Source organism: Aquila chrysaetos, chromosome 6, assembly GCF_900496995.4.
Source record: "Aquila chrysaetos chrysaetos chromosome 6, bAquChr1.4, whole genome shotgun sequence".
Taxonomy (NCBI): domain Eukaryota; kingdom Metazoa; phylum Chordata; class Aves; order Accipitriformes; family Accipitridae; genus Aquila; species Aquila chrysaetos.
The window spans coordinates 43,097,564-43,125,256 of NC_044009.1; the positions used below are offsets into that span (position 1 = coordinate 43,097,564).

At 43.5% G+C, this 27,693-nt stretch overlaps 2 protein-coding genes and 1 long non-coding RNA gene across 6 annotated transcripts in view; 1 reads left to right on the forward strand and 2 right to left on the reverse strand.

Annotated features, from left to right (window-relative positions):
• The window catches only part of LMLN (leishmanolysin like peptidase), a 26,428-nt gene extending 22,859 nt beyond the window's left edge, over positions 1–3,569 (reverse strand). Inside the window, exons 1-4 of one of the 2 annotated variants that reach the window (XM_041124082.1) lie at positions 3,423–3,569; positions 1,153–1,250; positions 1,021–1,051; positions 424–506 (exon numbers count right to left, since the gene is read on the reverse strand). In XM_041124082.1, coding sequence (XP_040980016.1) covers positions 424–506; positions 1,021–1,051; positions 1,153–1,250; positions 3,423–3,434 — 224 coding nt within the window. In that variant the 5' untranslated portion in view covers positions 3,435–3,569. Of the gene's footprint in view, positions 1–423; positions 507–1,020; positions 1,052–1,152; positions 1,251–1,599; positions 1,785–3,422 lie in introns of those variants that run through there. The other variant, XM_030019051.2, reaches the window with a different exon arrangement.
• LOC121233372 overlaps positions 1–7,386 on the forward strand; it is an 18,213-nt gene extending 10,827 nt beyond the window's left edge. Inside the window, exon 3 of the long non-coding RNA XR_005932599.1 lies at positions 7,279–7,386. This is a non-coding gene — a long non-coding RNA (uncharacterized LOC121233372). The remainder of the gene's footprint in view (positions 1–7,278) is intronic.
• On the reverse strand, positions 3,615–26,479 carry LOC115343275 (protein mono-ADP-ribosyltransferase PARP14-like). Of its 3 annotated transcripts, XM_041124079.1 has the most exons (19): positions 25,532–25,631; positions 25,296–25,355; positions 25,018–25,157; positions 24,892–24,925; positions 21,788–22,048; positions 20,949–21,185; positions 17,605–19,898; positions 15,766–16,002; positions 15,283–15,504; positions 14,756–14,819; positions 13,641–13,790; positions 12,881–12,943; positions 11,346–11,513; positions 9,858–10,064; positions 9,161–9,769; positions 8,459–8,604; positions 6,951–7,125; positions 4,897–5,304; positions 3,615–4,442 (listed from the first exon to the last, which is right to left on the reverse strand). In XM_041124079.1, exons 1-18 carry the CDS (start codon positions 25,614–25,616, stop codon positions 5,015–5,017), a joined length of 5,442 nt encoding a protein of 1,813 aa, XP_040980013.1. In that variant the 5' UTR covers positions 25,617–25,631; the 3' UTR covers positions 3,615–4,442; positions 4,897–5,014. The 3 variants fall into 3 exon arrangements, with proteins under 3 accessions (XP_040980013.1, XP_029874910.1, XP_029874909.1); XM_030019050.2 differs by lacking the exons at positions 25,296–25,355; positions 25,532–25,631 and adding an exon at positions 26,258–26,479 and having other exon boundaries at positions 21,788–22,045; XM_030019049.2 differs by lacking the exons at positions 25,296–25,355; positions 25,532–25,631 and adding an exon at positions 26,258–26,479.
• Positions 26,480–27,693: the final 1,214 nt, after the last annotated feature.

Genomic DNA, 27,693 nt, shown 5'->3' on the forward strand with positions numbered 1-27,693 from the left:
ACTGTAGAATAGTCTTACAGCACCCAGCAACACTGTAATACAGGTATTTAACGTAACTTCCCTTCAGTGGTGAGAAATGTTATTTATTCTGCTCTGGAAGACACAACATTTCCAGTTGTTAATGAAGTATCCACAGGTACAAAGAGAGGTTAGGAACAGGTTCATAAATGGGGGTACATGTGAAAGGAAATAGGTGGCATGCATACCCTTTAAAATCTCTGACATAACAAATGTAGATGTTGATCATGGAAGGTTGGCAGACTTGTGTATTCTCCCTAAATAGCACCTGCTGCCACCACTGGGTCACTCATCTGATTCAGGAAGGCATTTCTTACACTCTCATTCTATTCTTATTTTAAAGACTATACAACGCAATGTTAAGTATCAAACAAAGCAAGTGATTTTCAACAAACTTTCACATACCTGCTTAGTAATATAGTACCCATGGATTTGCGCACTTGAAACGTCTTCTCCAAATAAGATATAGCTTGTGGAAAAAGTTTGTTCTGAATAGAACAAAAATAAAAAAGTCACCCAGTAGCAGTGCAGACATAACCCACCTTAAAAGCATTAACTGCCAAGTTACATGAAACTTGCTAGATGTTGCGGTATAGCAGAATAGCGGAAATCCAGACTTTCTAAGAAGTTCAATTGTTATCAAGATCTTTAGGAAATATTTTGTTTCGGTATTCCTGTGTTTTGTTATTGGAACGACAAAATGAGAAGGGAGCCAGTATTAATTTAAACGTACAGCTTCAAAGAGGCTTTAAAAACTACATACATATTGCTCACTGAAACCTTTGCAGCTTGGGACATAGCGAACACCTGTCGAACGACATTCAACAGAACATTGAAAGTATATGGAATGGAGGCATAATCTGCATACAAGGCCCTGGTTTCCTGGACTAGAGGATATGGAATTGCTGGTATTCAAAGACTTTAATTAAATTGGCCTTAAACTTGACTTCATCCGTGTAATAAAACATGCCCAAACAAAAAGGGGAAGCAAGTATGACGTACCTTTATAAGGTGTCTTTTCTCAGGTAGCAAACTATATTTAAAAGAGCAAAACAAACCAAACAGGCTTTAGTTAATAGGATTTCGATTCTCAGACACGGAGAAAAAAAAAAGCTGCCACAACGTTATACTCACTCCTCAACGCTTCTGTCGTATATAATCTTAATTCTTAGCTGTTGATCCACATTTCTCTTCAAGACGTGATTTTCCTTCAGAGGAACTTGATAGACAACCTGGCAGGGAGAGGAACAAGCCGCTGGATTAGGCGGCTCACCTGGACAGCCGCACGGGCCGGCGCTGCCGGGCCCGTCACTCCTTCCCGCCTGCGAGAGCACCTTTCCGCCTGTTTCGAAGCAAAGCCCCTTCCCGCCCTTCTCCTCACACACAGCCGCCCGCCGCCCTTACCGACGCCACGGACCACACCCGGGGGGGGGGGGGGGGGGGGGCGCGGGGCCGGACCCCGCACGGCTCGGCCCGGAGCGGCCGTGAGAGGACGGACCCAACAACGGGAGCGGGAAACGGAGGACCGCTCGCCCCCCAAAACCCCCGGGGCCGCCCGAGGAACCCCCGCGTCGGCCCCACCTCCTCGCTGCCGGGCACGCGGTGCTGACAGGACGAGGAAGAGGCGGGAGAAAGGCCGGCGGTGCGGCCGCAGCCCAGCAGCAGCGCGGCGGTAAAAGCGGCGAGCAGCGGCCGGTAACGCCGGTAAGGCCAGAGGCGCCCGCCGCCCGGCTCGGCGGCCATCTTCCACTTCCCTTCCGCCGCGTCGCCATGGAGGCAGCGCCGTTGGTAGCGGCCCTCGCCAATAGGAGAGCGAGGAGCGCGGGAGAGGGTGGGGCGGAGGCGACGGGCGCTCTGATTGGGCGCGGCTCACGGAGGGGCGGGGCAGGGGGCGAGGAGGTGAGGTGAAGGTGAGGGAGGGCGCGCGGAGGCGCGCGCGGCGGTAAGCGCGCCCGCGCGCCGCAGCGCAACGAAGCGCCGTGCAGCGCAGCGCGGTGCAACGCAGTGCAGTGCAGTGCAGCGCAATGCAATGCAATGCAATGCAATGCAATGCAATGCAACGCAACGCAACGCAACGCAATGCAAGGCAACGCAACGCAACGCAACGCAATGCAAGGCAGTGCAGTGCAATGCAATGCGGTGCAGCATTCTGCAGGGCAGCAATGCAGCGTAACGCAACGCTTGCAGGGGCAACGCAGTGCTGTGCAGTTGAGCCTTCTGCACAGCGGTGCAGGGCAAGACTGCGGTGCGCGCAGGGAGCGCAGTGCAGAGCGACGCAGTACTGCGTGGAGCAATGCAGTGCGTATGGGTCAATGCAGCGCTGTGCCAACAACGCAGTGGGTGCAGCGCGGCACAGCACTGTGCAGAGAAACGCAGTGCGTGCAGGGCAACGCAGCACTGTGCAGTGCGTGCAGTGCTGGGCAGCAGACTGCAGCGTGGTGGGGAGCAGCGCAGCGCTGTGCAGAGCAACGCAGGGTGATGCAGCGCCGCGTGGTGCGATGCAGCGCAGCGCAAGCCAGTCAGATGCAGTGGGCGGTGCGGCGCAATCCATGTAAGTGCGGCGCAGCGTGGTGCAATCCAGTTAGGTCCCCGCAGTGCGATGGGGAGCTCTGCATCACATTGCTGCCCGAGGTTCAGCGCACCCCACAGGGCTCTGGTTGCCTTGCCGCTATTAAAGCCAGTTTTGGGTTGGGGTGCCAGATCCCCAGCTCGGCGAGGTCCCTCATTCTGTCCCCGAGACCGAGCTCCTTGTCCCTGGGAGTCCTGCACCTTGGTGAGTTTGCTCCAGGCTGCGAGCCTGAAATCCTACTGCCTAAGAAGCAAAGGTCCTTCTGCGGCCAGCCTGCTGCAGCCAGCCCATCCCACTGCTCGAGTCCAGGGCTGGGATTTCATTTTTTCACATGTAACATGGCCTTTTTGCAGCTTCTCAGTCCACAAACACTGTACAACACCGTATCCCCAAGTTTCTAGTATGGAAACTAGTAAAGAAACTTCTACCACCACCACCGGGGATAAAAATTGTCTGGGTTGTTGTAGTGCTCCGTCTTGCAGCTCAGAAAAGCACCCAAAAAAAGCATATAAGCAAGAAAAGCATCCTCACCTTTTCACAGGGAGCAAAATCTAGTAAAGCAGGAGTGGGTTAAACTCTGTTTTACTTTAAATGGGAATTCAAGCAGGACATTAATCTGAAGTGTTGCATGGGCATCTGCTGTGAAAAGCAGAAATTTTTTGTATTGCCACCTGCCACCTAGAGCTACCGTAAGCACTTTTCCCCTTTGCAGGCACTGAGAACATTGCAGCAGGGTTTTAAAACATCCTGGCAGCTATTTGCACCACATGTCTCCTTTGGACTAAGGCAGAGTAATTTCATCGGTCTCCTTTGGATTAAGGCAGAGTAATTTCACCTGTATGCACATTCATTCTGTATGCACAGATCTGTCACTCAGACAACAGAAGAAAACAATTTCGTCTTCTAAGCCTTTTCAAGCTTCTCACTACTTGTAGCATCACTGTAACATAAAGATATTCAAATGTAAAGCAACACTTCTACTTGAAGTGTGTTCCTTTGTATAAATGACTCAGTAATACAATGTAGCTGTTTGAAACCACTTTTATTAAAACCAGCATATATGGCCTTTGGCAGTTTTAAGATTATCACTACAATTGAATATGCAGCTAGCAAAGACGTACAAATGCCATTATTTACTTGCTTTACAGAACTTCAAAAATTTTCAGATGTTTTAAGCATAGTAACTAACTTTCTCCAAATTGGTAATTCTACAGAAGTGTTAATGTTTTGGTACTGACCAGAAGAAATTAAAAGTCCCTCTTTACCATCTTGAAAATTGCAGAAGCAATGACTTTGGAAGTGGAAATTGGATGTACGTAATGCAGGGAACCACAGAGAATGCCCCTCAGAAACAGGTACAAATACAGAAATTTATACCTAGGGACTAACAAAGTATGCCACAACAGCATAAGGGGGGGGGTGAAAGAAGGAATGCAAAGTGTATGTTCGGCATCGGATTTTTTTCTTCAGGACTCTTTAGCACCAACAAGGGTGAGTGGATGCCTAAGAATGACTGAAAACTCTGCTGGTGAGCAAGGTTATTCCCCCAACATGGAGTATTTTAAATAAATCCTCACAGGCAGCCAGCACCTTGGTGCTTTATGGCGAATACTGGAAATGGGAAGGTGCATAGGTGCACTGAGCTACCCTACACCTCTTACTTCAGGCTGCAGGTGAGGCAGAGCAGCTCCCGCTCCTACCAGTCCCCTGTGCCTTGCGTAGGAAGGGGTCAGGACTGTTGTCACAGTCCTTGCCTACACCTTTGCATAACTGAATTTGAAATGTGAGTATCGAAATAGCACGTTCTAAAATATTTGCTTATTCTGGCCTCATTGTATTGACAGTTTGAAGACATGTGTCGTGGTTTCAGCCCAGCCGGTAACAAAGGACCACACAGCCGCTCGCTTGCTCCTCCCGTCGGCCTCCGTTGGGATAGGGAGGAGACAGAGGAGAGAAAAGGGAAAAACCTGGAACCTCGAGGGTTGAGATAAGGGCAGTTTACTGGGACAACACACAAAAAAAGAGAAGTTACAACAACAACAACGGTACTAATGAAAGAATATACAAAAAGAGTGATGCACAGTGCAACTGCTCACCACCCAGAACCCGATGCTCCGCCACTTCCCCCACCGAAAGTCGAGAGAGCTCCCCCCAGCCTGCTCCCCATTTATATACCGAGCATGATGGCACATGGTATGGAATAGCTCCTTGGCTAGTTCAGGTCAGCTGCCCTGGCTGTGCCCCCCCTCCCCCACCCCCCCAGGTTCCTGTAAAAATTAACTCTATCCCAGCTGAACCCAGGACAACATGTAAACCCATGGATAGAAAAACACTTAAAGAAACCTAGATGGAAACAAGAATCAAGAATGGTGCTCTTGATTCCCACAAGTAAAAGGCACTAAAATTTTCCAGACTATTAAGAATATTCTATTTTCTGAAAGTAATAAGGTATTCAGGATATGCCTGAATGTCATTAAATATGACAAACATTGTTGGATTATTCACATTATCAACCACACTGTCATACAGATCAGTAGGATCTGCTGGGTTTTTTGGTGGAGGAGTGATTAGTCCTTTGCTCCCAGCACAGTACTGCCCAGTGAGGACCCGAGCCAAGTACATGTATCTTCTGCCATTCATATCTGGTCTGGAATAAGTATCCTGAGCAGAATAACTTGCATCAACAGCAAAGTAGGTTCCATTTCCAATGGTTGCAGCTGTTTGGAAAGACAATGTTTTCAAATATAATTAGTGTTCACATTCCCATAAGAATCTCTAAAGCTCTCCCCTTTTTTTTTCTACTCTGCAGAAGTCATAAATTTGGTTAGAGTTTAAACAGCAAATTCTAGTAACAATCCTTTGTATCAGAATCAAGTATGAATCCACTTAGATGTCAGATAAGCATCAACACCCAGGTTTTGACTGCCCTTTCCTAGGGGGGAAAGGGTTCCTCTCTCTGTTTAGCCTTGTTGCTTAGCCCGCAATCCATCAAATTGCAAATCTTCAGAGCCTTTTCAACTTAAAATGGCTATACAATTATAATTACAGTTTTCTAGTTGCACTTCACAGCAAGTTAGAGAAATCATGTTTCTTTGTCTGAGACAGATTTCTTTTTTCTGACATTGGCAGAAAGCTGTTCAAGCCAGATGGGTCCTTCCTATCTGGCTGCTCTGATTTTTGGATATTTTTGCACGGCTACCCAGCCTGACAGAAGGGAAGCGTGCCTCTCCTATCGTAACTCGTGGCTGAGATGGAGAGGTGGATGTCAATACTCACAGGCAGAGAGAGGACATGGGGATCTAGGGCTCTTGCTTCCCAAGTAAATCCAACGTCCTGGCACTACCAAAGAGCAGGAATGCATAACTACATCTCCTCTGGTCATGTTTTAAGAAGAAATGGTGGCTGTCATGTCTATCTGTGCACAGCCTGATACATTTTGTGTATGTTGGGCTTCATTTTCTCAAGAAAACATCAGCATAAGTACCTCTAGAGGATCCAGACAGAGAAATGTCTGCTTTTTGGATCCAGACCACACTGAAGTGTCAACTAGAGCTGCGTTAAGCTCTCTGGGTCTCTCAAGATCAAGTCAGTCCTAGGCATGTACAATTGTGTCTTAAGGAAGAAAACATTAAGAACAGAAAGTAAGGACTTTTGAAGTAGGTTTGCAGGACCTTTAAGAGCGACTGGCACCTCAATGCAGCCCAAGTTCCACTTCTTTGGATCCTGTCCTTCATCTTTGAATGCTACCAAATAACAAGCCTAACATGACTGTACTAGAGGAACTGGACAAAGCAGTCTCTGAACCAATGCAGAAAGTCTTTCTGCTAAATATTTAACAGTTGTCCCTAACAACCATTAAAGGGGAAGAATTAATTCATGAATTTCAACTGATTTCATGTGCATAAAAATGGTAGGGGAGCATGATCTTCTGCTTGCTTGTGCTGTCCTTATCTTTGGAGGAAACAGGAGAAGTATCTGCACCTCTACTTTCCTACCTGCCTTTATCTAAGAAAAGAGGAGAATACCAGCAGCTAGTGGTTAGCATCTCAACTGAGGATGCTGAACAGAAGTCCTTGTTCCTTTCTGTAGGCAGATCATACAAAACATTTCTAAAAAGCTGCCCAGGCTTGCTTTCAGAGTAGGTGAGCTTTTTCTGATACCCTCTAGATGGTGGCATTCATCAACAAGGGATTAACAGAACAGGTTAATTCCTCTGTCCATACAGATTATGCTCTGGAGTTGTTTATTATTTTGTTCTCCAACTTCATTCAGCCTTCACATTGTACTGACAGTACTATAACATTGACATTCCCTAGCACCTCATACATGTCTAGGAAATTAACTGCTTTGGAAAATGACTCACCATTCTTTCCAGCAAACCCACGATTGAATCCATTGTAGTTGATTGTGCTCAATGAGGATGCAGCTGTGCCGTGAAAAAGCAACTTCTCATTATTTTGATTTTTGTTCTTTGTACAGAGAGAGATATTTTTTATCTGGTATGTCTGCCAGAGGAAGGGATTTTGTATTCTTTCAATCTGCAAAGTTACAAAATACAACTATATTTATACTGGTAGGGACCAATATTTATCATGGCAGGAAATCATTAAACCAAACCAAACAGAAAGAATGACAGTAATTTTCACTATACCCTGTTAATGTGTGGTATTCAGTTCCCCAACCCAAACGAGAGCCTCCTGAAAAATCAGAAACCAAAGTAGCTTACAAGAGGTTTTCAAGCTTTGTAATTTTTGGCATACATTTGTCTTGCATAGTATACCAGGTACACAGGCAATCATGGTAGCTGTGCCTTGTCATTTTTAGAAATAGGCTGTTGTACCACTGCTAGAGGCAATGATGTAAGATGCCTTCTGCACATCCTAATAATTTTTACTGATGATTTTCTCATTAAAGGGTAGACTGTAGCAATAGCATTACTTTGAACTTAAGTTTCTCTTCTAGACCTCAGCTTGGAAGTCAAGATTTCTTACTTTACTGAGTAGCTTAGCAACCCATAAGAAGTTCCTATATAAAAATAAATCGGTGAGAGGATGGATCTTGCTGGCTCCCTGTGCCAACAATGTGATTATAGCTCAGGGGGAAACAGTGTATCTGTGTCAAAGTATAATCTTAAAGGCATTGCTGTAACAGCTTTCCATTTTCAATGGAAAAAGACTTCAAGTCATTACCTGATTTTTTCTATTGTATAATACTATTTTGTTCTATTTGTGTCTTAGTGACCATGGTCATTGAATCTCATGATGGAAGAAAATTTTTCAAACACATATTCTCACTCTTAATTTCATCGTATTTTCTCCTATTTATCATGCCTCCTGATTCTGAATAATTCCATCTTCTCCCTGGCAATTAAATCTCTGCACACTTTCACTCTGTTGCAGACTTTTCAACAAGCAGGATCAAATCATGACACTTTGGTTAAAACCAAACAGTCTAGCCTGAAAGGCTCTGGGACTGACAGGGAAGAAGTGGTAAAATAGTAAAAAGCTTTATGGCCAGTCTGCAAGGACTTTGTATTTTCCTTTGTATTCTGAATGCGTTTGCTCATGCTTCCATTTCAATATAGAATTTCCCAATGGGAAATACCACATTAACTAGTGAGTACCACATTAGTTGGACACAGAGTCAGCCTGAAGACTAATAATGCAAAACCAGTTGCATTATTAGAAGGCAGAAATGGAAGGGCAACTCTTAGGAAATCTGATTTGATTTATATCCACCCTGTACAGCGCTGGGGCGACTGACATATGAAAGGTGTATTAGGTTGCAGACACCTTACAAACAAATATTTAGGAAGTGTATTAATGTTTTCAGCCCCCCAAAATCATTTTTTTACCCCTCGTAGGATTTCACCTTCTCTATGACAAAGCTAGGACAGGTTTTCTTGAACTTCTTCTGAACTTCCAGATATTCCTGACGTGATGGCTTGAGATTCACCAGTTTGACCCGTTCCTTTTGCATGTCCTCCCACTGCACAGGGAGCTCTATTGACTGCTTATCTGCAAAACAGAGATTGCATTAGTATCACAGATATCTAACTCAGTTTTGTAGGCACGTCTTACAAACCAACCACATATAGAGGGCTGAGAGGACAGTACCTTATGCAATACTTTATTCGAAGAATACGCTCTCTCTTCAATACATCACTGGCTCTGTAATGCACTGTTAAGACTTTACATTTTCTCTAGTCTAATTATCCCTATACTAATATCTAACTAAAAACAAGTTTGAAAACCACGGAAGAATTTTATGCATTCTTCATACACCACTTCCTTTGTCAAAATTAAGCATGAAGTCTATGCTCACTAGTCACACACGTAGAGATAATATTTGTATTTAAAATAGATGTTCTGATTTCAGTCATACCTGCCACGAATTATGAAACTAAAACTGCTGCCTATGGCATGCCCAGAGGCGAAAAAAGATGAAAAAGGAAAACAAAGGAAAAAAAGCTATGGAATAGCTTACTTCTTTTGAATACCTGAATTTGCATTTATCAGAATTATCATTCAATAATCACTATTAAAGACTTTTATTAGCAAAGCTGTAATTTACCTTCATTCTTTGGCACACGTTGAATGTATATAGTTTTTCCTTGGTCATCATTAGCCTGTAGAGTATTCAGATCCACCTTGTAGTTGTTGTTGTTAATTTTGACAGTAAGATGTGGTTTTTTAGCTATTTTGGCATCCTCCAGCTGCATATTTGTCAGTTTATCAAAAGCAACAAAGCTGTCATTGCTTCCTGGATACCTCCATTCTACCAAGTTATAAACAAGTTCTGCCTTGGATTGTTCTTCTTCAGTATCCTTAATTTTTTGGATCATTTTTTGAACCTCCACAGAAACAAAACAGACATCCCTACTAATACCAGAAATTTTAATGCAAGGTGGGGAAAGTTTATTTTCAAGCTGAATGGTAACATGCTTTCTTCTCTGGAGATCTGCCAAAGTGTCAATTTGCCTCTCATCAAAATTTTCAATTAGCTCATCTGAAATAATGTTTTCAAACTGTTCCTTTAAAATTAAGTTCTTTATCCAGGACTCAGTAGCATCCACATTTTTTTGGCTTTCTCCGCAAATTTGAAATATGGCTAAATCAACTTTCTTCTCCAAAACCATGGGCTTTTTCTTCTCAGTGGGTTGTTTTTTGCCCCAAAAAAATGCTGCAAAGAAATATATGTTGATTATTAGTTTGAAATAAAAGATCTTTAGTTTTATGTGCCCATGCACATAGAAAACCCACCTACTTACATTTAAGCAGAGACATCCACGAATCTCTTGTGGATGAATCTGAATCTTCTCTTTTCTTCATGCTTAGGTAAAAGTCGTTAAGCATCTTTATCTGGAAGATGACGATTTTAATTTTTTTCAAATGCTGCACTGATCTTTTGCTTGCAAATTCCACTATAGCATCCAACATGTCATCAGCTACCTTTGCTGGACTCTGTCCTGCTCGACCTAAACAAAAATAAAAGGCATGTATCAGTGAACAGTACTTAAATCAAGGCAGCATCCAGAAAACAGAGACCACGTCCCCAGCTCATACAGACTGGTGTCCCTCTCTCCTCCCCCATTATGCTTTCTGGCCAAAGCCCCAGGCTTAACCTCAGCTTTACACCTAAGCCTGTGAGCTCCAGGAGCTGACACCCTACACAGAGCTGGGAAGCCCTTCTGCAGTTCACCCCCGTTTACCTGGAGGCTCCAACAAGCACTTCAGCCTTAGCATCCCCCTGATATTTTTAAATCCTCACATCACTAAATCTATCCCCGTGTTTATAGCAAGTACCAAAGTAAAACCAAATCAAAATCAGCAGAGGATTTTGAGACAAGCCTGCAGCGTATTTCAACATATGAACAGGAACACCAAGCTCAAAACAACTGCTCTCATTCCCCTACAACAAGCTTGAAGTGCAACCTAAAGCTTATCCCGCAACGTTGGTGGGAGCCCTGCCAATTTCAGCCACGGCATCCCTTGGACAGCCATCGTGACACCAGCACGCAGATGATGTTGGCAGTCCATGGGACCTGCCATAACTATCACTGTGGAGTCCAAACACTGACCCACACCACCAGCTCCTACCCTAACCTGGCATGCTGAGCAAGGACCAGCTCACAACTTCTTTTTCCAGTCAAGGGGAGCCTTGGTCTGAGAAGCATACCCTGCTTTCTTCAAGCCCCGCTCCCCAAGCTAACCAGAAGCTTAAGCCAAATAAACTAGCCTGCCTCTAGCCCTCCACTGGAGCAGGTAGACTGAAACAAGACCTATAAAAAGTGTAAACTGCAGGTATTCTGTAGCCAGCCCACAATTTCCATAGTCAGCCAGGCAACGTTTCGGTCTCAGGACAACTCCAGCTTTCTTCACCTACAAACTCCAACCCCAGCCCTTCTGTGTGGCTGAAATCCCAAAGCAAAGTCTATGGGAAGTTTGAAGAAAGGTGCAGGGTGGCTAGCTGAGATACACAGTCTGTTTTGGGGCAGAATGTCTTTTATGGAGCAATATCTTTTCTTTAGGTGTTCTTGCTCAATCAATATTGACTGTAATATTTATACTTTAAAAAAAGCAGCATTTTTGAAGTGTGCAGATGGTGTTTGAACTGACTACAACGAACTTTCACAAAACACAGTTTACAGAGTTTCTTGTACAAGTCTACTGTTACCCATATCAGAGGTATTAACTTTGTTCCAGTTTCTGGACTACCCCCATCACAGCCCTCATCGCTTCCTCAAGAAAACACAAACCTGTTCCAATTGCTGGGAAGGCAACAGATTGGTACATCCTTAGCTCACACTCATTAAGCACTTTGGAAACCTGACTCTTCACGTTGTTGTCGTGAATCAAGTGGATGATTTTGCTGCACAACAGTTTTCCACCTTGTGTAGTAATAAAGCCATTTTGACACTGCCCAGCTGGAAGACAGAAGATAAATACGGAGACATAACATTTTCAAAGTGCGTATCTCTTCTGGGAAGACAGCTAGTTATACTGATGCTAGAAGAGAAGTGGAAAGAAATCCACTGTGAGCTATATTATCCTGGGTTTAGTTGATTCTGGTTTTCTCTGTAAATATTCTGATTGCAGAACTTCTTTAAGAAAGTAATTAAAGTAATTGTGTGTTTTCTAATTTCCCAAGATCTCTGTTACAAAGTAGTTCCCTATTAAGCACAACTTAAGAATTTATGTTGAATTTAAATACAGCTCACTTTTATTTAAAAGCATGCCAACAGAATGTTCACAATTCAATTATATGAGAAATCCTTTCTTATGCCACTTAGTCCTTGAAAGCTCAAACTCTTATTCTGCAGAAGAGCTGAATGGTTAAAATAGTATCATTAAGATAATGACCAACTGATCTAAGAACTGTGGTACGGAATCTTTAAAAAGATGTTTGTGTTTTTTCAGAGCACTCATGTTTGATTACAAACACCTCAAAATGGGAGTCATATTGTGAGGATGAATGGACTGATGAATAGAGTTACATACCACTTCACTGGTCACAAAGGTAACAACTGATTGTAAGATGCTCTGAATGCGCTGAGATCAGGCTGATAAATGGGGAGAGCCTGCAGAGCCAAAGGCTAGGAAAAATATCTGGGAAACTCCATCTTGAAAGTTAACTTCTGGACTCAGAGCAGGAACTTTTTGTTTATGCAACCAGAACATGTTCCCTTCTGTGCTTGTAGAGGCCAGCCACAGGGAGTTGGGATTTTACCACTCTACTGTCTGGAAGAATGCAGACTACAGAAGAACTCATGATCAAGCTGATAAGCAGAGTTACATTATTTCAATAAAAAATAATTATGTATTTGTGAATACAAGCCCAGATTTGCTATTAGCTTTTAAAAGCCAGTCCTACACATGCTTACACCAAAAGACAGTCTTGCACCACTTTGCTCAGTTTCAAAACCTCAGCTCTCTTGTAGCTGACAAAAGATGAGCTTAAAAATTATGCTGAAGTCAATGGGGCTATTTCTGTTCTTAAGTCAGGAACACGCTTGAGTAATTTCAGGGGTAAAAAACTTAAATTACTTTAATTTCCCAGCACTTATTAGCATCAGAAAACTGTATCCACTTTCTGCTCAGTTGTGAAAAGAAAAATTCTCAAAGTAGGTGTCAACAACAACAGGACTTTTCAAAATTCCTAAAAGTGAAAGCTATTTTTTCCGATAAAATAATTATACCATCAGAGCAGAGAATTATAAAACAACTTTAAGTTTTCAGAGAGAACAAAAAAAAAAAAAAAATTAATCCAACAAAATAGTATGCTTTAACATACCATATTGAGCACATTCTGCTTCTACCTGGGAACCAGCAGCATCCATAATTGCTTTGAAGACCCCTTAAATTACACAAGAAAAGCATATGCATTCATTAAGTCAGCTTAGCTGTTTCTACTCAAAACTCTACCCAACTTCTGTACTCTACAAATACCCCAAATTCTTAAATGGCAGGATCCCACAAAGTGCAAAACCTTGCCAGTTCCCCTAAGTGCCCTCCATGACACACTGCACTGGCTGCAAAGAGAACACTGCCTTCATTATTGATTAGAAATCATTAAGAATAACTTCCTATTTCATCGTTTCACCAGCCAGTAGTATGCCCCTCACCAAACCCTCCAATTGCTTTGAATTATATCATTTGATATCGTTCATGCTTGCAATTCACAATGTCACCAAAGAATCCTCTGCTTCTTACAGGTCAATTTACTTAACCAGGGCTTTGGCTTGCAGTGAAACATACTAGGACAAGAGCAGTTTTTCAAAGTTTTTGATCTAAAAATTTCCTTTTATTTAAACATTTTTGGTTTTAAATAAGAAAAAATCTGGTCAGATGCCTTGTCTTTGGGTAGTTTGGAAAGTAAATGGAATATTCAGATCTGTAAAAAAACTGGTTAAGATCTGTTTCCTGACTAATCACAACTCTCTCTCATCTGAAAAATACTTCATAAAAGTTTCACATATGGACAACTCTTACCCTTCCTCCTTCTAAAACTAGCCCAAACTTATCACTAAAGAAATACATATTCAATACAATACCTGATGTGGCATCAAATGTTGGGTTTGATATGTTTACAATAACCTCTGTATCTTCCTTGGTAATATCTCCACTAATTACTTGAAGTGTAATGGAACCAATCTGCATCTCATGAACTCCCAATACTTCAGTTGAAACAGGCTTAATGAAACCTGCAAGGAAAATAAAAATACCTTAAAACACTTCTCCTCTAGTTTGGGGTATTATTCTTTTACACTGATGGGAACTTCAACTTATCCTTTTAAGGAATATGCTCTAGATCAGTTTAATGGACCTAGAGAGTCTCTGCCTTTCTCTCCACTCCATTTCTGAAATCAGGAAGGCGCAGTATTCTTCCCAATTAAATACTGTGAAAGTGAAACCACTTCTATTCCCGTAAATACCCACAATATAAATTCAGAAAGGACTCTTGGGGTTATCTGATCTGACCAGCTCTGCAATGGAGTTTTCTGAATTAACTCTTACAAGAAATGGAGTATCCAGCTTAAGAACTGCCAGTAACGGAGATCCCATCACACCACATTTGTAAGTTATTTCATCTTTACCCTCACAGATATAAAACTGTTCCTTACTTCTAGTTGAAACTTAACGAATTCATATTTTATCTGCACACTCTTAACCTCCTCTCTGATACTCACAGCAACTGAGAAGAAAGAGCTATATATTCTTATGAATAAGCCTCCGCTGTTGATGCAGTTCACTCGTATGTTTTTGCTATTGTATCACACTACTGTCAATTAATAAATGGGAAAGGAATTATCCATTCAGTATAACTCTATATTAAAGATTAAAGGTACAGAAATACATGTTATTTATGGCTTGTTTGGCAAAGTGATAGCAAGTTCTTATACCCTTTGAGTAGGACAAATGAACAGTTTTCCTACCAGGGTATCCTCTTCCATGTGTTAAGACTGGCCTCACTAAGAGATGAGCATGCCCTCAACAAAAGAAATTGCTCTTTAAGATTTTTTACAAGTGGAGTTTAAGAATGCCAGTCCATTAGGAGGCAAAAAATGCTCTGTATCTTGATGACATTGTCTGTTTCCTGATATGTATAAAACCACTTTACAGTATTTACATTCTCCCGTGTCCCACCTCCTGCCCCTATACAACTTACTTGACCATGGTGCTGCAGCATTGCAACTTTCAGCTACCCTATGTTCTAGTTCAATGGTAAAAGCCTAAGAAGAGAAAAAAGGTACCAAAGATAGTATTTCACAGTTTATATACTGAATATTTCTATAATTAACATTAACAGTCATGTAGCTCTTGCTGAGCCATCTGATGCATTTTACAGTTGTGTTTAGGTATCATTAATAACAGTGGAAGACTCAGTGTGGACAGTGTGGTAATAGTAATAGATACTGTCTTTGCATTGCTGGAACTCCTCTGTCAAAAGATGAGTGAGCATCTACAGGTGTTTAGAGTGCCAGCAGGGAGGCCAATTTTGTCTGCAGCTTGTGCTTGCTGAGTTCATATTTCAGAGACACTGAATGAGACGCAGGAGAGACATCCCACTGTCACCAGCCCACAGCAATAAAAAAGTGCTAAATTATTCCTTTAAGAAAGCAATATAACTAAAATATATTGTTAAGGTGTAACTAGAACAGTATGTAACATAGATGGCTTTGTCCTGAGAACTACCTGAATGTTATCCGTATCTTTTGGATTCAAGAGAAAATGAACTTCCTGGAGAGTCTTCCGAGCATGACTACTACTGAACTTGAATACCACATCAAACATTAACTTAGAAACAACAGTTTTAGGAAATCCAAATCCTCCAGTTCCAATAGCTGGGAAAGTGATCGATTTCAGTCCAAATTCTTCAGTTTTCTTCAAGCAGAAATTGATTATGTCTTCTAGTGTCTGTAATACACAGCAAAGATTCTTTTTTTTTTTTAATAAAAAAAAAAAAAAAGGCATCATTTATTATTAGTTCCATAGAGACTATGCTGGTATGAGAAAAAGCTCTCAGTGCATGAAGGCATCTTTAAGGTGACTCTAACAGAAGTAAACAGAGTAGAGTCACCTAAACTAACTATTTTACATTCTGAAACTTCAGGATAGGATCCCAAATAAATCTGTTTTCAAAATCTTTTTTTTTTTTTTTAAATAATTAGAATGTACCTTCAGGGTCTGTCCTTTTCCTCCATCCCACGCGGGAAGTATAGCATGAAGCACGGACTTGCAGGCCAGAGAACATCCACTGGTGCAGACCACACTGCCTTGACCAGCAACCTGTCTTTGCTTTTCATTGTCAAACTCTACTTGGAGCTCTGGCCCAGCCTTTTCCAGCAAGGCTTTGCAAAGAGGCCCCACACCAAACTTCAGATCTGTGCCAACACTGTTGACGACAACATCCGTCTGCAACAAAATTCCAACAAAAATACCTGTAGCCAGACTTCAAGTAAAAATATGCATCGAGACTAATAGCAGTACCAAAGCAATGCACAGCAGGAAAACCAAGATGCCAGTGGAGAAATAACCCACTTTTCAGCACAGCTTCTGCATACTGAGTATTCCCGGACATGTAGGAAACCTACAGTAGGCAGCATCAGACCCACTGTGAGTACCAACACCACAGGTATCTGCGTTCGAGCAGGTCAGTCATTCACCCATCCATCCATCCATCCATCCAGGCAGAGCTGTCAAGCCCTGGGTGGAGGTAAGGCTGTGACTCACCTCGTCCCGAGCAGATGCCAATGTCTGGGCAGGTGAAATAAACCCAACCTCTGCTGTCTGCCTCATCCCGTCTCCCCAGACCCAGCCTTTCCTACATTTCCTTGTGAAGAACTGCTGCAGTATTGCTCGTTCTTCTCTAGCATCATCACAGGATGCAAAATATAAGTATTGTATAAGGTACACATAATGTAGAAAGTTCAATGTCCCTTTCCTCCTTTCCACTGAAGTGGGATTGTCTACACCTTATCAGAAAAGCAGCACCTCATGCACCAAAATGAGATGAAGGGAGGTTGCTGTGCTCTCATGAAGTAAAACAGGCAAAGCCCTCAAGTCTGGTGGTTGCTTTGCTTTTTTTCCTCTGGAGATGTTTTAATTACAAAGTATTTTAAATGTGTGTCATGCTGAGGTTTTTTTACATTTAGTATTGCTCTTTTATCGGAAGAGCCTTTTACAGGCGCCAAAATGACAACCGAAGCAATAATATTGAAACAACAGGACAATAATAATAATTTAGGGAGATCCTAAACTCCCAAAGTATAACGGTCAGGGGCTATTTTCAATAGGGACATTTATTCAAGATGCACTTTGCATGACCGAAGAAAAAAACATAAAGGGAAAGAAACTACGTCAGAGGTGTAAATTGACTTTTGATGGTCTAGATGAGTAGTAGTTAAACTGTTTGTTAGCAAAAAGAATGAAAAAAGAAAATGGGCGGGCAGGGAAGTAGAATCAGGTCTAGACTTCAGCAAAACAATCTAAGCATGCACTCTTCTATGGGGTCACTTTTCTAGAGCCCAGTAACTTCTTCATAGACTGTGTCTATAAACCCATCCAAAGAGAAGGGAACTAAAAAAATAAGTTATGTCCTCCCTGTTAGCATGACTCACAACAGCAGCCCAGACACGTGCTGATTTCCCATAATATCCAACCTAGATAGCTACAGATCTTATAAATACTTTTAGAAAGTATTTTAATATTTCTCTTTTAGAAAAAAAAGCAAACTGTCTTACATGTTGACCTTAGATCTGGAGAACAAATAAAACCTAGCTGGGAATGAAACATCCCAAAATTCACAGCTGCCACTAGGAACAGCTGCAGAATGACAGACCCCAACCTGAAATCCATTAGTATTCCAAGCTTGCATCCTTGTTTAGCTAGCACATAGCTGTTGTTTCCTTACATAGCAATTGCCTTGTAAAACAATATAACCTACTGTCCTTCCTTTTCTGTTTAAAGAAGATCTTCACATCAAGTTAGAGAGGAAGCGGAAAATTAAAGACCTACCGTGGCTTCCTGAACGTTTTTCTCCTCTACTCGGATGTGAAGTCCTTCATTTGTTGTAACCATGCGCAGATCATCTCTAGCCATCTGCAGATCCTCTTTTCTCTTCTCCTTCTGGCTTTCTCTCTGCTTACGGTTTTCCGAGCGCGGCAGCAGTATTGGGGAGGATGATTTAGCTGTAAACATTTTTTTTACTGCCTCACTCAGCAGCTGAACTGTTTCTTCCACATCATCCACAAGATGAACCTCCTTCAAGCTGCTGTCCCCCATGGATTCTTCCAAGGTCTCCTTGATGGAGGATACAATCAAATATGTACACTCTTCCAGTGGGAAGCCAAAAATCCCTCCGCTTACAGCAGGCAGAGCTATAGAACGATGATTGTATGTTTCGGCTAGTTGCAGACTTTTCTTCACTGTCTTTCTTAACAAGTACGCGCACTTTTCTGCTTCATCCTTCCTCCACCTGGGCCCAACAGCATGAATGACGTTCTTGCAGGGGAGTCTCCCAGCGCTCGTGATAACTGCGCAGCCAGGCTGCAAACTCCCGTTCTTACTCACCAGCTCGTTGCACTCCTGTTGCAGCTCTGGACCAGCCGCTTTTAGCAGTGCCTCAGCAAGGCCACCGATGTGTTTTAAGTCTTCATTAGATGCATTTACCACAACATCAACAGGGTAATTACACAAGTTACCTTTATACACTGCTACTACAACTCCATGTGGCAGCATTTTCTTGTAGTAGAGCTTTCTTTTCCCTTTATCACCAACTTTTTCTCCCTTCTGTTGTTGTTCTTCTTCTTCCAGCCTAATCAAACAGCTAAATTTCTGCTTTGCCTCAAAAACATAGGAATTTTTCCTCTCAGTGAAGAACTCTTTGGCTCCTGGTTTATCAATTGGCACATTTTTTGAGTAAAGGGATGAGAGAATTTTTTCAAACGTGGTGACTGCTTTTGGCACTTCCGCTCTTGGTCCGCTCAGGGAAATACATGGTGTCTTGGTGTCAAAATGTACTGTCACACATTTCTTCTTCAATTCAAGATAAACACTGGTTTTTTCCTGCTCTACAAACTGCACTACCACCGCTGACTTAGCTGGGATTACTTTTTCCATGTGTGTGTTTCTATCTATGAAATCATTAAGTTTCTGATAAACTTCTGTTACGGTCTTAGAAAAGCCAGCAATAATCACTTTATTTTCTTTTCCAACAGGTTCATCAATGACTAGAGTTTCCTGGGAAGAATTGTACTTCTCACGCAAGGAGGCAAGAAGAGTCCTCCACTGCTCCTTTTTAATGACCTCACCATCCTCCACGTTGATACACTCGTATCCTAAGTCTGTCTTTATTTGCTTCTCTGCTTCTAAAAGATCTTTGGGAGCATCTCCAAATAGCAACACAGCATCATCCTCAAGCTCATAAAAAGTATTGATTTTTTTCCTTGTAAATAATGCCTCTGACATTGTTTTATTATCTACACGCTGTAGATAGTAGAAAACATGGGGATCGATGGTAACTGATGTATATGGCATATTCAATACCTTTTCCAGTAAGTCAGCTTTGATTTTATATACTTCCGCAGGTAATCCACATAACTGAACAGTTTTTTTTGTGTCATCATAAAGTATCTTTAAGCACGGATATTCTTTGTGAATATTCTCTTCTAGCCCAGCATTGTGCAGAACGGCATACTTCCCTGGGATCACCGACACCGAAATCTCTATGCTTTGTTTCTCCCTTTCACTTTGCTTCATGGCTTTTTCCATGCATTCCCTCACTTCCTTCTCTGCACTGTCTACTGCTCCTCTATTGCCTGCAATCACCACCATCTCCTCAGAAATATCAGTTATGATCAAAGCATCATCTTTCACCAATCTGTTTTTCATGTCTTCCCAATCCGCTGAATTTACTTTACATTTTATAGCTATGTAACGTGCCATGATACGTGAGAACTCTGTAGAAGCATCTTGCTTCCATGTCTTGATCAACTTAATCATTGGCTTTTTCTGCTCGGAAAGAGATGACGATGGGCACAACATAATTTCTGGGTGCGCACAGTCTGTCTGGGGCCATTTTAGCTCACAATGGCAAATTGCCATTTCCTGGTTTATGTCTTGGATCAGTTTAGCATGCCTTTGTAAAAACTGCCAGACATATGGATCTAGTGGCACTCCAACGGGGTCTGGCATCTTGATAGTTGGTCTTTCTTCTCCGTAAAGAGCTGTTCCCAGGGAGTAGTAATATGGATGCACAGAAATCGGTGTCTGTTCCATTAAATGCTGCTTTTCCAAGACTGTGTTTAGGTCTAAAAGTTAGCGCACATACATACAAACACACATATATCATTAACTTCAAATCAAGCAAATTACTCTGTTCTTAGAACTATTACATTGAATAAAGATTATTATTTTTTTCCATTTGAAAGAGCTATTTTTATGTCTTTCCCATTTCCAAACCACTCTGTAGGGGACAAGATAAGAGGCTTGGCTACAACTAGTTTGGTAAATATGCTTGTGGCTGTATTTACCTGTACAGCTACACCTTGCTCTCATTTCCTAAGGAAACCCCACCACAGAGCAGGGCCATATCAATGTACTACTATGAAATGCTCCTTACTCTCAACTAAAAATAAAACTCTTTGTGCCAGTGCATTTTTACTTTTTTTTTTTTTGCCATTTCTGTTGGAATGGACAAAGGAATTATAATGTTGGCAGGGACTTAAAACCACATTACAATGATCCAAATTACATACTAACTTAATGTACAAAATATTCTTAAGGAAATTCTGAGAGTCAGAAGAAAAACAATCACCTGGCAGATATCTTTAATTAAAAGTAAAGGAATTTACTAAGCCAAGAGTCTCCTAACACAGAGATATTTACCAGAGGTTGTGCTGGCACAAAAACGAGACAGTGATTCAACACAAGGAATAGTAACAAGATCGTTCTTTAGCTCTATTCTTCCCTGATAATTAAGGTATTTGATCTCAATTAGTTTCTGAAAGCTAACTGTGAAAACTGAAGTCATTGACAGATCCTGCTTCCCCTACCTGCAAGTACAATTAATGTTGTATTGCACATAAAAACCTCTGTAAATGGGTAAAAAACATCAGTGGGAACAATCCATGCACAAAGCAGGTATTAAAATAACCTGTGGTAACATAAAAAACCAGAGAGATTCTGAAACCCTACACATGCAGCAGTATTTCTAAATGCAGAGCATTTCCCAGGAACAGGGCAGTGTATGCTGGCTTTAGCGACAGCAAGCCAGGCTTCTCCTAATGCCCAAATTTGTGGTAATTTTCTTTCAGATCCTTTGCCTGGGAGCACTTTGGTCAGGCAAAGGACAGTGTTACCTTTGTGATCACAGAAAGTAATGATGGCTGAGTTCTCCTCAGGGAAGAGCTGGACGTCTGACACGGGCCCCCCTCCATTCCGTGCATTCTCAAAGTAAACCGTGATGTAGTCTGTGGAAACGCTGGCTGGTATGTTTTCAGCCTTGACGCTCTGGGTCAATTCAAGAAGCCTGGCAGTTATTTTGAATTCTTTAACTCTTTTGTTTTGTGAACATTTTTTGACAAATTCTTCAGTATCTATAAACAGAAAAGCAGTATGAACTGACTGTGTTTTCCCGCACTGTTATCAGACCCAGCTATCACTTCTGGCAAAGAAACGAGCTGAGTCTACTTCTCCCTGTATTTGGAGCAAAACTGTCTTTAATGCCAAATAACTCTGTGTTGTAACAAAAAAGGGGAAATTCACACAGCCGTGTTACTCTCTGCTATTCACTACCGCTATGTCTCTGTTCCCCTCTTATTCACCTCTTGTATAAACTAAGCACTTCTCACTGTTCCACCATCTCCTCAAACGGAGACTTCATATACTTCAATGATTTGCAGAACTCATCTCCACACTCAGTCTGCTTCTAATTTTTGTCCATCTAACCCAAAATAAGATAGAGACAATGAAACATTCTCGTCCAATTTCAATTAATGAAGATGCCAAAATTTTCTTTTTTCAGTGTAACATTTGCATCACAGGCAGCTGTATATGAGACTTACATCTTTCTTGAGAGACTACAGTCCAGGTACTTTTTTAAAACTGTCTGAATCTCTAACAGCAGAAGAATCAAGCTCTGAAAGCTATTACTCATACATATACATGGAAATGAATGATGGTGTTCATTCTGTCTTACCAATACTTTTTATAAAGGTAGCTACAGCAACATTTATTTCAGGTATCACTTCCACAGTGAAGTCATCATCTACTGCCAGGCCGCTGATGTTCTCCAATAGCATACGTAAGCATTTTGGACTGCAACCTTGTATGTTTTCAAACACCACTGAAGGTGAGGTCTCTGCGGACTTTTCTGTGATGCTCTCCGCAGAGCCAGCTGCCTTCTGGAGTTCACTGTTCGGAACAAAACTCTCTGCTTTCTGCAAGGCTTCTGCATCATCTTCAACAGAAAGAGAAATAAGCCACATGACAGATTGGTACACATTTCCTGGAATAAACAAATTTTGCTTACCCTTTCTCTCCTTTTCTTTCCCAAGAAAAGAGATCATATAACCAATCAAATACTGCAGAATACCCCAGGACATTTTGGGATCCAAAACAGCCCAGATGCGATATTCTGCGGGGCTGCAGGTAGCTTTTTTTGGTGGCACAAAAACAGCCATGACTAAACAAGTCCAAGGTCACTGGTATGTCTCCAGGTCAGAGACATAAATAAAATAAAATAAAATCCATTGAGATAATTGGGTATATCTGCTCAGGCGTTGGTAACAGTTGTGAGAGACCCTGCAGCCTCTGCATTGGTTTCTTGGCCCGGGTGCGGGCATAACAAGCCCGAGCATAGCTTGGGACATCCGCAGGCACCATAGGCCACCAATAGCTCTGCATGACTCGATGCAAAGCCTCCCGATGACCACTGTGCCCGGCCATCAGGGCGGCATGACAACACCGAAGGACCCATGTGCACAGAAGGCTGGCAGGGATGCAACGAACTTTTGTGGATAGAAAATATAACAGGGGTGCCCACCAAGCACCCCAGAAGTCCAGCAGCTTCCGGAGGAAGGCAGGTCTCCAGCTTTGCAGACAGATGAGGGTGAAGGCGGGAGAGAACCTCTGAAGGGGAACAACGTGCTCCTTCGCATGCCTGAGTGCACTAGAAGTGTCACCTGGGTATGCGGTGACACAACTGTCCAACATGTCACAGAAAACGGCGGTCACAGAGCGCTGCAGGGTGGCGGGGGACTGCCAAAGGCCACAGGGCATCCCAGGGTGCTCAAGATGGCCATACTGGCAAACAAAGGCAGCTCTCCACTCCTTCCCCAACAAACACAAGCAGGAGCACAAGCCCCTCTCGGTTTGGTAAACCAGCACATCCCTGCACCATGGCGGGGAGATGAGCACCGAGTGAAACCCTGGTGCTCACCTGGTGCCCTCAGCATAAGCCTGCAGGGCCAACATCTCTGGCCGTGGCAGAGGACACATATGACGGAGGGGAGGGTTGCTTGGTGGAGCAGTTGTACACCTGACCGGAGGCATGGGGCTGGGGGTAAGGTCGCTGCTTGGTTTTGCTCAAGAACACCCCAAAAACCCTAAATCCTGGGGTAGCACCCAACAAGGTGGCCATGGGGGGCAGCCCCAAGGAGACAGAGATGTGGGGTGGGAAGGCTGGAGAAGGCAGCAGCGTAAACAGGCTGGCTCTGTCCGCTCACCAGGTTTCCAAGGTCTCCTGAGGTGCAACAACAACTGATATCAAACCCATAACATTTACAGAACACAGCTGCCTTCGAAGGCATACCAGCGTAAGCACAACAAGAGGAAAATAAAAGAAATAACTGCAGAAGCAATAGCTCTACAGATGCTAGTTATTAATTCCTAGATTGCCAACAGTAATGATCTGCTCCACTATGTCCAATGAAGCAAGTACAAAAAAGCCAAACCCGAAAGCCAGGCTGACCCAAGTGTCGTGGTTTAACCCCAGCCAGCAACTAAGCACCACGTAGCCACTCACTCACTTCCCCCCGACCCAGCAGGACAGGGGAGAGAATCGGAAGGAAAAAGGTAAGACTCGTGGGTTGAGATAAGAACAGTCTAATAGAACAGAAAGGAAGAAACTAATAATGATGATAATAATAAAATGGCAATAATAATAAAAGGATTGAAATATACAAAACAAGTGATGCACAGTGCAATCGCTCACCACTTGCTGACTGATGCCCAGTTAGTTCCTGAGCAGCGATCCCTCCCAGCCCCACTCCCCCCAGTTTATATACTGGGCATGATGCCACATGGTCTGGAATACCCCTTCGGCCAGTTTGGGGCAGCTGCCCTGGCTGTGTCCCCTCCCAACTTCTTGTGCCCCTCCAGCCTTCTTGCTGGCTGGGCACGAGAAGCTGAAAAATCCTTGACTTAGTCTAAACACTACTCAGCAACAACTGAAAACATCAGTGTGTTATCAACATTATTCTCATACTGAATCCAAGACATAACACTATACCAGCTACTAGAAAGAAAATTAACTCTATCCCAGCCAAAACCAGGACAGCAACGAAGCGATTAAGAGCAACATCTGGAGATTTTCAGGGTCCTCATTAGTATAACTAAAAAATAGTAGATGACAACTTTGAGTACCTAATTTTGAAAGAAGGAAAACCACCCAAAATGGCATCGAACAAGACTTCATACAGAAAGGAAAAGATAGGAGGGTAATTGCTGAAGAACTTTCTGATTAACTGGTCTGTCTTAGGGCTGAATATTTACTCTTCACGAATATGGGTATGTTTGGGTGTGCAGTACTGTTTTCTAGATTGCTTTCTGAATCATAAAGCTTAGCAGAATATTACTGAACAAGGACCTAACCGAAGTCACTGAGGTACTGGGGAGACACACCACTTGCACCACAGACTCTCCTAACTGTAGGGAGCGCAAAGACACCAGGCCTGGGCTTAAGACCTTCAATCTAGGTGTTTCTACGCAGATCTTATTTTAGAGCAGTTATGCAGGATAAGGGAACTTAATCCCTCTTTGGAGATGCTCCTCTGATTAAAAAGGCTATTTTATAAGCTAAAACTAGGCACATGGTCTAAGTCTGGCAAAGTGAACTCCATCCTTGGTGATCAAATCTACAGTATCCCTGGCCAGACATCTTTCCCTCTATCACCTGAGTCAGGCTGCTAAACTGAAACTTTCAGCACAACTCCCCACAGAACTGGAGCTGTGTGTGGAGACAAGCACGAACATTTTCGTTTTATGAAGAATCAGCACACAGAGCGATAGATAACATTTTACCTTTTGTTTGAAGGTTGCTTGTGGCATCCAGAGCCTATAACAAAATGAAAGCAAAATTATCAGTGACTGATTTGACACTCTCACCACTATCTCAAAGCTCTGGTTAGGATTACAATTTTTATTCACCTTTGTGGGAACTATTTTTTCTTCAAATGCCTCCTCTTCAGCAGCTAGTGCTGTTTCAGGCTCTGTGACAATCAACTTCAATTCTCCTTTTTCTCCCAAACACACCTTATGAGACTGTCTCTTAAGGACTCGTTGCTTCACTAAATAAAACCAAAAAAACCCCCAGTGACAATCCGAATAGAAAGACAACTTTAAATTACGTAGCGCTTTTCCACCACTACATTAGGACGCATATACTGCCCCACAAAATGAAAGAGCTTTAAACTCGTAACACTAACACAGCACATAAGAGGTTCTCCTCCTGAACACAAACGGAAGAACAGCAGAGGATACGATTTCTGCAGAAGAGCACCAGAGAAGCGAATCTCAGCTCCACCACACATTTTCTGGATGGTGTCCAGCGGGCAGCCCCACGCTGGGGCTGCAGCACCAGGGTCCCGGTACCAGCCCCACACCTTGCAGACCCTCCTACAGCCAGTGTTAAATGGCTTGGGGCTATATTTACTGAACTTACCAGCTGGGTGAGTCAGCAACTGGGAAGCATGATAAAGCAAGAAAAAAAAAAAAAAGTATATATATCTGTGTTTATGCACGTACATGTACACCCATGTATATGTATACATTTAATGCAACTGCAGCTAAATGCTTTCCACCTTGCTGCAAGTTTATATAAACACATGCATATTATATACATCACATTTCTAATACATATCTGTAACTACAATATATGTTAAGTTATATTAACATAAGCTTTATCATTCCAAGAGGAATCTAGAGAATACTACTGTGCACCACAATTAATATACATGTATATATACCTGGTAGGACAGAGTTATTAACTTATAGCCTGGAGTTATTCAAAATGCAGCCTAGGGGCTAGTGCTAAGGACCGAATTTAAGCATCCATATAAGCCAATACGTATTATATACTCTATATTGCGTATTACGGGACGTGCATGACCTTATGTACTCTATAGACTTGTACGTCCCATACTAGAGAGCGTATGCTACATGGTACGCAGTAATTAAGTCAGTATATATACATTTTAACCCGCAGAAAGTTTCGCCTTGCGACTCGCAACTCACAAGGCGCTGACTTCTGTAGGGAGCCCTTGCACTAAGCGGCTTCCCGCCCCTCCGCCCGGGGGGCAGGCGGGCAGCCGGCGGGCAGCCCCCGGCCGCGGCCGCCCCCCCCACCCGCCGTGCCCCCTCAGCCCTCTCCCCCGCCCCGGCCGCTCACCCTCGGGGTGGGCGAAGCAGACGAGGAGGTGCCCGGTGCCGGTGGCGGTCCGCAGCTCGCACTCGCCGCCGCCCGAGCGCTTCTGGCTCTGGAAGTAGCAGAGCAGCTTCTTCTTCAGGGCGGGCGGCGGCTCGGCGGTGCCCCAGTCGCCGCGCACCAGCAGCGGGAAGGCGCCCGGCCGCGGCCCCGCCATGGCTGCCCTCTCCCCGCTGCCTTTCGGTTTCGTTTCCCGGTGGAGCGGCCCCAGGCCTTTTCCGGCAGCCGGCGGGGGCCCGGGAGACCGCCCAGGAGGGCGAGGAGGGAGGCGGGCGGTGCGTGGTCGGGGCCCCCGCCCCCGCCCGTCTATCGCGACACACCCGCCCCAGGCGGCCGGCTGCCCGGCCCCGCGGGTCACAGCTTCGCACCTCCGCCCTTACGCTCCTCTCCCCGCCAAAGTTTCCTGTGGCACCCAGAGCTGCCTCAGGCGCTCCCTGCACGGTATAAAATGTCGGCTTCCTCCCCGTGCTGGGAGCTGGAAGCCCGCCACGCTGCCGGAGCAACAAGGTCCCCCCCGCACTCCTCCGCCTCCCCCCTTACCTTTCGGTTATAACAAACTCGGTGGGAGAAGCAGCGTCTGTCTTAGCGCCTCCACAGAGCCCCGTGCTGCTACAGGTTTCTGCTCCGTGCTTGATGCCCTAGGTGCCTGTAACGCAAGCACCGGTGAAAAAAAACACCTTGGCATTCTCCGCAGCTTCTTGTGGTGGTGGAGAAGCTGAGAACGGATGCGTTACTGTCTCCTGGAGAGAAAAGTTCAGACTGGTACAAGTGACCCATCAGCTGCAGTGAAGCACCCCAAGCCATCATCTCTGGCTCCTGTCACGTCAATGAACCAGTGACCATTGTTATTTGTGACAGAGGTTGATTAAGTTCGCTCATTTTAAAAGCAAAACTTAGGACTTTTGGCCCCCCAGCCCCTATCTTGATCTCAAGGACTAGGAACTCAACAGTCAGCACGTTTCAGCAGCTAGAAAACTGACGCAATCAAAGGCAAAGCAGCCCAAAGCGAGTGGTTCCAGCGGGAGCGATGGGGTGGGGCGTGAATGACCCGCATGATCCTTACGGCTCTACCGAGATACTTGCAGGTTCACATGATTTCACACCACCTTCCCTAGAAAACCTGTCCCTCGGCAATGTTTACCCTGCAATGATTATTGCTCGCATGGACACACCAACCCACAGTAAAACTTTGAAGTAATAGCAACCTAACTACGTAAAGCAAGTAGTGGAAGATTTTCTCTTAATCATCCAACCAAGTCAATCAAACCCGATACACCCAGAGGAGCCAAGCGTTTTTAGAACTTGGAGGTGCTGCATCACTCTGCTTTTTCACTGGAAGATCTTACGATATCTAAGGCTGTGAGAAGCATATTTTTTTATTCTGTCAACATGCTACAAAG

What these genes read in the sequence shown, in the direction of transcription:
- LOC115343275 (XM_030019049.2), bottom strand. Translation starts at nt 26,450, where the DNA reads ATGGCGGGGCCGCGGCCGGGCGCCTTCCCGCTGCTGGTGCGCGGCGAC. An exon ending in TGCTGCAGCACCATGGTCAA is followed by an intron (nt 13,791 to 14,755) that starts GTAAGTTGTATA and finishes TTTTCCTTGCAG; the next exon opens with GTTTCATTAAGCCTGTTTCA. An exon ending in GTGGATGTCTCTGCTTAAAT is followed by an intron (nt 9,770 to 9,857) that starts GTAAGTAGGTGG and finishes ATTTCTTTGCAG; the next exon opens with CATTTTTTTGGGGCAAAAAA.